Source organism: Clupea harengus, chromosome 15 (assembly GCF_900700415.2).
Source record: "Clupea harengus chromosome 15, Ch_v2.0.2, whole genome shotgun sequence".
In the NCBI taxonomy this organism is placed as follows: domain Eukaryota; kingdom Metazoa; phylum Chordata; class Actinopteri; order Clupeiformes; family Clupeidae; genus Clupea; species Clupea harengus.
Genome location: NC_045166.1, coordinates 25,196,411 through 25,208,615, shown reverse-complemented (window position 1 = coordinate 25,208,615; position 12,205 = coordinate 25,196,411). Strand labels below are relative to the sequence as shown.

The following is a 12,205-nucleotide window of genomic DNA, read 5'->3' as shown; positions in this document are numbered from 1 at the left end:
GGACTGTGGTTGTGAGGGGGGTTGTTGCGGAGGGGCTGGTGTCAGATAGGGCTTGGCTCTGGTCTGCATGGGAGTCTGTGTGTCTGCCAAGCTCTGCAGCAGCTCATGAACACTGAGTACTTCATGTTCTTACTCCACGCTGGATTTGTCATAAATGATGCATGCATTGCAGCGTGTCCATGCAAGAGACAGACAGAGAAAGAGAGAGCTAGTGATGTGTGTGTGTGTGGGGGGGGTGGGTGGGGGGTGTGACACAGGGAGTGGGTGCAAGGGGACGTTGCAGGGACATAGTTTGTATTTTTTGGCCATCCCAGATACTTCAGTGTGATGCACAGCATTTTTCTGTATAAGGAAGCGCCTGGTGTGGTTTATTGTTTGTATTGGGTATATCTGCATTTCTATGCACACGCACGCGTGTGCGCGCGCGCGCGTGTGTGTGTGTGTGTGTGTATTTTTAGGTGTGTTACTTGGCAGAAGAAAACTTGCTGAGCATTATGTAACACAAGCTGAAAAGAAAGATCTGTCAGTAGATGTAGATAAAGACATGGAACTGAAAGCCTGATGTTTCTAAGGCGTAAGATACATGCTTCTGCCCATGGATATTATTAGAGGAGGTTTTGTTGAGGTCAGAGAGGGATGCTGTGACATGGTTCACCTCTGCGATTAGAGGGGGGAAGTGATGTGGCGTCTTTTCTCCTCTGAGTTGACAGACTGTAAATAAACAGCTGGCTCTGCAGGAAGTGTGTATCGATCAGCATCCTGGGTAGCAACTTTAGAGTCTGTGTGTGTGTGTGTGAGAGAGAGGGAGAGAGAGAGAGAGAGAGAGAGAGTGAGTGAGGTTGTCTGTGTGTCAGCAGTTAGGGTGTAGCACTGGTGTTTTTCCACACGGATACAGCTATTTGTGTTTATGTGCCTGTGTGTTTTGGGGATTTTTTGGTTTTCTCTCTCTCTGTCTCTCTCTGTCTCTCTCTCTCTCTCTCTCCCTTTCTGTCCTTCTCTGTCAGTGTGTGTGAAACCAGGCAGTATGCTCATAATATTTCTGTGTACAAGTGTGTGCTCATCCCTGCCAGTGTGTGTGTGTGTGTGTGTGTGTGTGTGTGTGTGTGTGTGTGTGTGTGTGTGTGTGTGTGTGTGTGTGTGTGTGTGTGTCTGTGTGTGTGTGTGTGTCTGTGTGTGTGTGTGTGTCTGTGTGTGTGTGTGTGTGTGTGTGTGTGTATGTGTGTCTGTGTGTGTGTGTGTGTGTGTGCTGTGTTCACACTCAGGGCAGGGCTCTCTGCTGACTCTCCACAGGGGACTTGTACTAGTGTGGTGTGTGATTATTAGGCGAGACGGGCGCCTTTCCCTGTAGCTGGCAGGATCCTTTTGATTGCCATTCTGTTTGAGTCTACCATCCTGGACCATGGTCCCATCCGTCATCAGGATCCATCGGCACGATGGTCAATACAATCAGCAGCAGGCTTTTTAATTAGCGAGCACTGTCAGTAGCCAATCAAAGCCTGCTATAGGGAAGGACACGCACAGGATATTCAGTGTTTTTATCCATCAAACGGGAGGAAATGGGTGTGGGGAACACATTTGAAAAGTACAGTTTGTAAAAAAAAGTAGTTTGGTGAAAGCGTGGGAACAGTATGACTTGAAAAATATTTAGGAAACATTTGACACAAATCGCCCAAGTGAACAGTAAATCTGCACGATTTAATTATGATCGACCCTGTGCCCTTTGTGTTTTGTCCTCGGTGTAATCATAGATATTCAGCATGATTGAATCAATCTGCTGCTTTTAGTTATTTAGGTTGACACAAGAGTCATGGGGAATTTCTTAAAAAGAAAAACCCGACAGAGTGTAAAAGAGTCAAATAACCATAAATGAATTGATGGCAAATGTCACCACGCCGACATGTCCCAAAGACATGCATCCTGGCTAGACGGATAAGGCCGGTATGATTAGATGTAGGGCTCACACGACCACTCTATGTACATAGGTGTGGCTCAACGACAGAACAGCTTGCTGCCATACAACAGACAATGGAAACATGGCTAACATGCCACTAGGACCCTGAATTGGTTTATGGGTGGATGAACAGATGGATGGATTGATTGACTGGCTGATTGGCACTGGTGTTGGGTATTGATTTAAACTGTTGAATAACCCAACACAGACATCCACACATTTGCTAAACTGTTCACCTGAATCTATAACTCCTATGGGCTCTCATGATATTCTATGGCAGTTTTTGAAAGGAATGTTACTTGTTCTTGTTTTGATTTCATATTGCAAATTGTGAGCGGCACATGGGGTTGTAATACACCGGCTGTTTCTGCCTTCCTGCATTTAATAAATGGACAGATTGCCAAACCATCTTGAGCTTACAGAATGCAGGCACAAATGTAACTGGGACAGCTATTTTTGCTAGTATCTCACTATCTCACCTAAAAATCACCACTGTGGGTTGAACGTAATATATAGGAGTCTAATTTCCGTATATCTGTTTTATTTCCAGGGCCTAAACAGGACTTCAGCCAAAGTAGGAGATAATACATTGTGACAGAATGACGTTGGCAGGTAGGCAACAGACTCAAGTGCATGTTCCCTTTTAACAGATTTGTTCCGCTCGGTCAGCTGGTAGATCTGCCTCAGGGCGTGTTCCCCGCTTCTGACCATGTTTGCTTGGCACTGTACCGACGATGCCCAGCACTCTCAGAGTCTGCCTCAGTCTCTGCATTGTTTCCCACAGCCTACAGAGACAAGGTGAAGGAACTCCCTCTGGTGTCACTGCTGTGTTCCTGTCTAAACTCACGAGTGATCGACAAGCCACAGTACAAGGCCGAGGGTAAGGGGAAACCCACACCCAGACACAAAGACATGTATGAAAATGACTGAGATGAATTCTACCGTTGATTCCAAGAGTTTCAGAGTAGCTCATAAAAACAGGGCTTCACTTGGCTTTTCAGGCTCGCGATTATTTCGGTATAATGCTTTGAACAAAAAAGTTAATTATGCTTTTTTAATTTGTATTTAATGATTTCATTAGTTTTCTGTCAATCCCTTTCTACACTCAAGTTAAGCAAAAATACAGGCATTCTCAGAGTATGGGGATTTGATGGTGGTTGTGGAGATTCCAAACCACAAGGCTTGGCTGGAGAGTGCCAGAGGCTGGTGTTGTTTAGACAGCTGTGTGAGTGTGTGTGTGTGTGTGTGTGTGTCTCCGCCTGGTTTGGCACAGATGCGGTGGACCTGAACTGGTGCGTGATCAAAGAGGTGGAAGTGATCGAGCTGAACAAGCGTGCGTCCGGCCAGGCCTTCGAGGTCATCCTGAAGCCGCCCTCGTTCGATGGCGTGCCGGAGTTCAAGTCCTCCATGCCCCAGCACAAGGACCCCTCCCTGGAGGAGATCCAGAAGAAGCTGGAGGCGGCCGAGGAGAGGAGGAAGGTGAGGAGACTGACCGATAGAGACACATAGACGCAGGGAGATAGATACACAGACAGACAGACACCCATACAAAGACAAAAGCTTGTCTGAATTTTATCTTTCTGCCCCTGACAAGAAAAGCTGCGATGCAGGAAATGAAACAAAAGAGAAAATGCAGTACAAAATGTTATAGTGGGGGAATCCATTTATGAAAGAGACACCAAAGCAGATTTTACAAGCAAGTCTTACAATTGCAGATTGTAGAAGAAGCCATCATTAAAACTCACCAATACACAACAAAAGTGGATAAGCACATGCAGACGCCATGTCCTTGCTTACCCCCTCTCTTCTTCTTGACACGCATCTCTTTCTCCAGCCCTGGTCTCGTTTCTCTCGCTCTCTCCAGCCCACACCCTTTTCACCGTTTTCACTCTATGGTGTTTGTCGCCCTCTAGTGTCAAGAAGCGGAGCTACTGAAGCACCTAGCAGAGAAGCGCGAACACGAGCGTGAGGTCATCCAGAAGGCGTTCGAGGAGAACAACAACTTTAGCAAGATGGCCAAGGAGAAGCTCGAGCAGAAGATGGAGACCAACAAGGAGAACCGCGAGGCCCTGCTGGCGGCCATGTTAGAGAGGCTTCAGGAGAAGGTACAGCCTGCTATTTGTTTCACCAAAACATAGATAGATAAATTGGAAATAATGAAAAGACATGTATAACCCACAGTAAATAGAGCCTTCTTTAGGAGTTTTATGAGCTTCCGAGACAAATTTCATGTGTTTAGGAACACACCATGTTAAACAATGTTGTCAAGCTGTTTTTCTAAGTAACAACATACATTAAAAACTCAAAGTGTAAACCAAGGTTTTCATTGCTGTCCACAAACATTGACTTATAACTCACTCATGACTCTTTGAATGGCACACTTTTGAGATATACCCGACGGTAGTGACAACACGAGGCACACTCATGTGGGTAGTTGAAGATGGAGTTTTTACATCTCACATCTGTTTTTTTGAGGAAATTTGCAAAACAGTCGCTACCAGCACCCTGCCATTCCCACCTCACCCATACTGAAACTGTAATGGCTGTGTGGAACTAACAACACTAAACTACCTGTATAACGGCAGCCCAGGAGAAATGTGTTCCTTGAATGTTTATAGCACAGCGCTGATGTCCCGCTCTGCTGCATTAATGTTTCATGAGGGGGGTTTTGTTTTGTGCTTCTATCTTTGTTCTCTTCTACCTCCCCTGACAGTGTTGTGGCTGATAATATATGCACAAAACTAAAGCAATTTTGTTTGTGTGTGTGTGTGTGTGTGTGTGTGTGCTTGTGCATATGGCTGTTTGTGTATGTGTTGATGCTTGTATTTATGTATGTGTGTGTGTGTGTGTGTGTGTGTGTGTGTGTGTGTGTGTGTGTCAACCTCAGGACAAGCATGCAGAGGAGGTGCGGAAGAACAAGGAGATGAAGGAGGAGGCATGCCGGTAGACACACTGAACAACATCAAAAGACTGCTGTCACTGGTCAAGGAAGAGGAGAAAACAAACAGACAAATGGAGGGAGGAGTGGAGACTAACCAACAACAACACAAAGCAAGGAAGCTCAAACAGCAACAACCACAGGCGGGGAGGTGATGGCGTGAGGAAACTCAATTCTTCAACGTCGACATTCATGAACTATGCCAACCTTGTCTAGAAAAACAGCGAACAAAAAAAAATATCTTGAAAAATCTATGTTAAGAGAAGCCAACATTTGTAACTGGGTGGCAGTCCCAATGTGCATCAGGGTTGGGTGGAGAGAGAGAGAGGGAGAGAGAGGGAGGGATAGAGAGAGGGAGAGAGAGAGGGAGGGATAGGGAGCATGTGTCAGGTCTCTCTGAAGGACAACAGAAAAGAGGAAAGGAAAAGAGACAAATAGTTATTTGCATTCCTCACAGGAGGGGAAATTTGACAATTTGCTCTAAATATGCGTTCAGAGTACATTTGCCCGTTTGCAACCACATACCACACAATTTCACTATGCATGAAAACACACACAAACAATGTTTTTTCACCATCCATACACACACACACACACACACACACACACACACACTTACACTCTTACACCCTTGTTTGATTGTGTGTTTACCACTTACTATCTCACAACCGTACACACGCATGGAAAGTCTCGCAATCTGCTTGTTAATTATGTACATAAACAGCATATTCTGGAGCCAATTCCAAGATATCACCCCTCTTCAATGTACCATTCACAAAATAGGCAAAATAAATCTGTAAAATAATAGGCACCTCATCAAGCATTTCATGACAATGAAGAGTTGGTCAGGACTTTGTTACAATTTTTTTCTGGCTTAATCAAACACTGCATGTGATGAACTACTGCTGTGTCTGTCTAATAAATAGGAATTCAGCATACTATAATTAACGCTTCACAACATCATTTGGTAGCATACTGCATATTTCAAGGCTCAGTCAACTCATTGCTGTACTGTAGAATTCAAGCACAATACTCTTTTCATTTTTTGTTACTGCACTTAATATGCCAAGCACAATTTGGAAGCACATCTTCACGATGCCATACTCACATTATCTGCTTGTAGCGAAACAGAGACAGTAGATGAGCAAGGAGACGGTGGTTTGTTCCATTCGTGAGGGACCGAGTGAAAACAGAGAGACTTGGTGTACGGGGACAGGGTGTTTGATGGTCAGCGGGAGCATTGGGACATGTGTTTGTGTATTTCGCTTGAGCGTGTGTCCGATGTACTTTCAGGTTTCGCATATATGTGATGCTTTCATTTCCTTTGTGAAAGAAGAAAAACATACAAGTCCCGGTGTGCCGACGGGGAGCCGATAGCCTTCTAAATACCTCTGGGTTGTGTTGGATGCGCTGTGTATGTGAACCACTTGTGGCAGCTGTGTAGGGCAACTTTCAAGTCTGCATGGCATCCACACAAGTTGTGCTTGCTTGTTATGGTGCTTCAGGACTAAAGTGCACAGAGTTTGTTAACTATGAAAATGAAAAAAAAATGTTGCTATCAGCTAGCTGCTCTGCTGAGGGGGAGCTAGTGGGTAATTGATGCTTAACGTACGCTAAGTGTAGTCATGCTTATGGTGTTCAGTGTGGGCCAAAAGAAAAAATTCATGGAATGTTTTTTTCTTTCTTTCCCAATGCCGCCCTTCCATATGATGTGTATGCCATGTTTTCAGGTCAAGCAATGCATAAAGAAATATGGGGCTTCTATTTGCTATCCATGTCTTTGATGTCCTGATGGCTAAAATTGTCTCTTTTTTTTCGGCATGGTCAGTTAAAGCTTCTCTTGACAGAAATAAACAAACAACGTTGCCTCTTGTCATGCATTGACTTTCCTGACATACATGTGATACAGTTGAAATGAGAAGTAAGATTATGTTTAAAAGAGAGAGAGAGAGAGAGATTATAAGATATCAAAAAGTGTGCTGATTTCACCCCACCTCCCACTCTCCATTTGTTATGAAACTTCTGTAAGTGGAGCTGTGTAATGATTATATGTGTGATGCTGATATAGAAGTGGAGTAATCTCAGAGTAGATATCTAGATTACATTAATCTCAGAAGACAGTACAGGCTCAAATAAAGATAACCCTCGCATACTGTCAAACTTAAACAAGCTTTATTGGCATGACGGTAACAGCATTGCCAAGGCCTTGCAATGGACATATGATAGAAGAAATATATATGTAATATATTCAAATAAAACTAATACTGTCTTAAACACTATTGGAATGTACAGAAGACTTGTTTGAGGTCATTTGCCAGTGTATTTATTGGAAATTGATCAATCAATCATATAAGCATCATGCAAGGCTAGATCAAAAAGCAATACTCGTATATCATAAGGAATACTTGTGGGTTGCTTATAGAATATACAAAATTACAAATAACTGTGGAGGGGGGTTTCCAAAGAGAAGGTTTAAAATTTTCAAGAGTAAAGAGTATAAATATACATAGTCCAATAAATCATACAGTTTCAAAACCTCTCAATCCCACTCAGAAAAGACCCTTTAATCCTAAAGCCACTGTATGATTCACATTAGTTGACCGCTTTTTTTTTGCTTTGAGTTTGAAATAAATATTGACAGTGACACACAAAGCCCGAGGCTTACTGAAGCACTGAAGTACAGTTATGTCACCGTGTAACATAAAGAATACATATCTTAAATATCTTACACAATATTTACAAACTAATGCAAAACACTCAACTATTATTTTCACCTTCTTTAACAGCTTGGCGCCCATTATCTTGTTTATGCCCAGTCCTGTGTAATAAGAGGGTTCTTCTTTCTTTGTTGGAAGCCCTCAGCCTTGTCACTGGAGAAAACGCAACTCAACTTCACTGCTGAATACCACTTCTGCTCCATCACCACTTGATGGCATTTCCCCCATGACTAGTTTCACTTAATCGTGTCTGACAACGCTGGGCCGGATGCAGGTACAGCCCACGGTGATGACCTGGAAGCTGAGTTGGTAGACGATTTCTCTCTTTCTCTTGCGTTGACCTCTGACCTTGTCGTGGACCATCTTCAGAACCATCACCTCATGCTGGATAGGTGCTGACTCCAGGCTCAGGTCCTCCTCGCCGTCAGGCCCGACACAGCCTTTCTTCAGACACCGGGCCTCACTGATGAATTTGGGGACCCGACTGGAGTCCCTAGATATACTAGAGTGAGAGAAAAGGATGAAAGGATGAGGAATGGGAAGAAGAGAAGCGAGAACAAGCAGAGGAAAAGAGGAAGAGAAAGGGGGGGCGGGGGGTAGCAATTTCATATACATCGACACCAAGACTGCAGTGACAATTACACACACACACACACACACACACACACACACACACTTTTTCATACATATACGCACACTTTTTCATTTTCATACATGCACACACATATTGTACATTTTCGACCAATTTAGACCAATACTAGCTATGACTCTAAACACTAAACACCCGTTTGTTCACAAGTTATTCCAGTTTGTCGGTGAAAGACAGCGGAGTGTACTGGTGGACTGTACTAAAATTGAGAATGTATACATTCATGTTGTGAAAACTAATAATAAAGATCTGTTTTAATTTAAATGTTATAAGACACAGACACCACTCACGTGATTTCCCATGGTGAAAGAGACTTGTTATGTATCGCTGAGATTTGAACGGGTAGTTTGGGAAGAGCACCGTTGAAGAGCAGCAACTTCTTATTCACCGAAGACTTTGGATTCCGGCCCTTTCTACCCCCGTTCCCCGAGCAGACGCCATCCACCTCCAGCAACAGAAGAGCCAACGCCAACACCACTGCAAGCTTAAAGATCTATGGGGGAGGAAATAAACAGGCAGAAACATGAGTTACTCACACCAACAGAAAGGCAAAGTCTAACACACTCCAGTCGCCGTCACTAATCAGGACAGGCATAGGAGAGCTCTACGCATCAAGCCCAAACTCTGAGTATCACATCCACTACAACAACTAATTGTACTACTACCCTGTCAGTTGCTTTTAGCATTTATTTACAAACGGAAACTATTGTTGTGAAATATTATTGAGACTATAAACCTGGTTTAATTGACCTGGTATCTGCCGCCAGCATTTCATACAAATACCTCATTCACAAAACAGAAAGATAAACAACAAACTATCAGAAATAAGTATTGTGTAGATCTCTTGCCTGTGATGCCTGGGAATCCTGTGTTGTAGTCATGTTTCCACTCTGGTCTGAGAAAGACCCTCTGATGCTGCTGCTTGCTGCAGTTGCTGATGATGGTGTCTGACTCTGTCTGAGTTATATACAGACAGCAGACACAGCCTACTTCCTGTGCATCTCTGCATCCTGTACAATAATGCTGATGAACAGGTGATGCATCATTATATACACATGAAACAGATATTTACCATGAATGCCATGAATGCATTCACCAAATGAGTGCCTGGCTGCCTGAACCTCTCATTACATGTCTTAGTAGGTCGTATTAAAGACAATGCAGTTACTGTGCGCAGAAAAGGCCTATAATGTAATGCTATTTATTGGCACACTGACATTCTCTCACTATATTCTGACTTATATTTTCTATTTCTTATATTTGTTGGTGTATAATGTTGTTACTGCTATACCATAACAAGGGAAATTGAGGATATTATAATATCAGAGTAATTCATATCAATCAATTTCAATAATCTAGTAGCTATGATACTAAATAATACTGAATACTATTTTGTTTATTCTAAATTAGAACATAAAACTTCACATTTTGTAGCAGCACGATGTATGCTACAGCCAAGTTCAACTTTGTATATATTGTTATAATTATTTGGGAATATATTGTGTTCTTTTTATATGATCACAATATGCAGTCAAATCATGTATAAAAACTGTTCAATCATGGCCACTAGCTACATGTTCTGTTAGATAACAACTGTCCTCCTTTTTACCCCAGCCCAACTAATTCTCACCCTGACCTCCTTTTCAAATGAGATGCAGAGATGGTGTTACTTAATTATTTTCAGCAATAAACACCTTCTAATACCTAGATCTAAATCACCTGACCCAAAAGACCGCTATTGTCACTGTGCCACTGGAACAGAAACCCAATCTGATTGATGGTGCATGATATCTAAATAGTGACTATGCATGAAGATTTGTATCGACCCAGTCTGTGTGACTCCTTCCTACTTCCAATAACACCGGAAGAACCCCCCCCCCCCCCGGCCACCTTGCGATCATTTCACGCTGTTGACCCACAAACCCACAAATGTCAGTTCTCGGTTGTGTGGGGTGTCATAGATTCGCTTCAATGATAACTCTGAGGCTCCTAAGAGGCTAGCACCGATACTTTTAGTTTAGCAAGTAGGCAATGACAATGCTTCCTAAGAGGCTAGCACCGATACATCTAGTTTAGCAAGTAGGCAATGACGATGCTTCCTAAGAGGCTGGCACCGATACTTTTAGTTTAGCAAGTAGGCAATGACAATGCTTCCTAAGAGGCTAGCACCGATACTTTTAGTTTAGCAAGTAGGCAATGACAATGCTTCCTAAGAGGCTGGCACCGATACTTTTAGTTTAGCAAGAAGGCAATGACAATGCTTCCTAAGAGGCTAGCACCGATACTTCTACTTCAGCAAGTAGGCAATGACAATGCTTCCTAAGAGGCTAGCACCGATACTTTTAGTTTAGCAAGTAGGCAATGACAATGCTTCTTAAGAGGCTAGCACCGATACATCTAGTTTAGCAAAGTAGGCAATGACGATGCTTCTTAAGAGTGTGCCATGAGTCCTTCCTACTTCCAATAATACCGGAACAACACCCCCCCCCCCGGCCACCTTAAGATCGTTTTACGCTGTTGACCCACAAACCCACAAATGTCAGTTCTCGGTTGTGTGTGCTGTCACAGATTCACTTAAATGATTACTCTGAGGCTCCAAAGAGGCTAGCACCGATACTTCTAGTTTAGCAAAGTAGGCAATGACAATGCTTCCTAAACGTGTGCCATGAGTCATTTAACACCTGTGGCTTGTAGTGAGGTGTGTGAGCAACCAGAGGTGCTTCCCAAGAGTCATCTTTGTTGTGGTTCAATGGTAAGACACCAGAGACTAACAGGATGGCTTGCCTGGAACCCAGACCGCATGGGTCCTTGCTGAGGAGTGGAAGCAGGGTTTACAGCAGGAGATCCCCTTTGGGGAAGGGTTTTAAAGTGAAATTCTAAAATCCAACATGAAATAAATATGCTCGTAAATGTACAGAACGAGCAGCTGAACTAGAATGGATCTGATGTGACTTTCAGTTGTACACACTCATGATTCTATGGGAAAACTGGTGGCAGGTACTGCCATACCTTTTCAACATCCTGTTTTATTTTGTCCCGTACAGAGACACTCTTTGTTATATATTTACTGACTTATCCTATTGAAATATCGTGTTCTTTTACCAACCATAAATACTGTGGCATGATGCAGGAGTGATGTATGTGTGATTGCCTGTACTTCTGTGTTTTGCTTGTTATTTGATGTGTTTGTAGTGTAGAATGTTTGTGTTTGTAAATTTGGTTTTAATGTTCTAGTTTCAAATGTTTATTGTTTCCTCTGTGTTAATGTTGATGTTTGAGATGTTTGGTGTTAATGTAGAGTAGAGTTGGTACACTTGTGCGTTGGTACTAGTAACTAGTAAACGTGATTTTTCATGGGATATTTCTTTTGCTTGTCTGCTTAAAAAATGATGATCAATAATATCTAAGTAGTTCATACTGTCCACCATTAGATCATAAACACAAAGGGTACTTTTCTTCTGCCTAATCAATTTATGTCAAAAGTTACCATTCAAAAAAACCATCTAATTTCAGTTCTTATTTTTATCCTGAGCCTGGAAAACAACTGTTACAATGGATAATTGGTAATTCACACAAACACACAAAATACCCCTTGCAATTCTAAAAATACCTAATATTTGTATATCCTTCATCTTAGAATTATACAAATTATTGGCAGTGAGCTCAAATATAACAAATATACAAATGTGTTTTAATTTGTCTTCACAAATATTATCTGCATTTGACGGTTTTGAAGTATGACTGATTTGTACTCTTGGCCTAACAACATTTGAGACAATGCGATTTTACTGCGTGGGTACAGCTGGTTGCATGTTTGTCTAGATAACACAATAACATTAAAAGCCACCAAGTCTTGAAATGTGTCATTTGTTAGAACGTTGATTAAAGATCACAATGACATAAGCTAAGTTTCTTAAACATGCAAAACGACTTGGGCAGATAGCTTCAGA

The 12,205-nt window shown here is 42.4% G+C and overlaps 2 protein-coding genes across 3 annotated transcripts in view; one reads left to right on the top strand and one right to left on the bottom strand.

The window, feature by feature from the left end:
- Positions 1-6,755, top strand: part of stmn4 (stathmin-like 4) — a 7,002-nt gene extending 247 nt beyond the window's left edge. Inside the window, exons 1-6 of one of the 2 annotated variants that reach the window (XM_031581776.2) lie at positions 1,333-1,436; positions 2,502-2,563; positions 2,736-2,831; positions 3,225-3,430; positions 3,865-4,056; positions 4,839-6,755. In XM_031581776.2, coding sequence (XP_031437636.1) covers positions 2,551-2,563; positions 2,736-2,831; positions 3,225-3,430; positions 3,865-4,056; positions 4,839-4,898 — 567 coding nt within the window. In that variant the 5' untranslated portion in view covers positions 1,333-1,436; positions 2,502-2,550 and the 3' untranslated portion in view covers positions 4,899-6,755. Of the gene's footprint in view, positions 1-1,332; positions 1,437-2,501; positions 2,564-2,735; positions 2,832-3,224; positions 3,431-3,864; positions 4,057-4,838 lie in introns of those variants that run through there. The other variant, XM_031581775.2, reaches the window with a different exon arrangement.
- A 287-nt stretch (positions 6,756-7,042) lies between these two features.
- Positions 7,043-9,178, bottom strand: LOC105894436 (interleukin-17F-like). The gene is made up of 3 exons (XM_012820956.2): positions 9,104-9,178; positions 8,546-8,748; positions 7,043-8,108 (listed from the first exon to the last, which is right to left on the bottom strand). Exons 1-3 carry the CDS (start codon positions 9,134-9,136, stop codon positions 7,847-7,849), a joined length of 498 nt encoding a protein of 165 aa, XP_012676410.1. The 5' UTR covers positions 9,137-9,178; the 3' UTR covers positions 7,043-7,846.
- Positions 9,179-12,205: the final 3,027 nt, after the last annotated feature.

Coding starts and splice junctions, on each gene's coding strand:
- LOC105894436 (XM_012820956.2), bottom strand. CDS start 9,136: ATGACTACAACACAGGATTCCCAGGCATCACAG. Junction 8,749..9,103: donor AGGATTCCCAGGCATCACAG/GCAAGAGATCTA, acceptor CCTCCCCCATAG/ATCTTTAAGCTTGCAGTGGT. Junction 8,109..8,545: donor CTTTCACCATGGGAAATCAC/GTGAGTGGTGTC, acceptor CTCTCACTCTAG/TATATCTAGGGACTCCAGTC.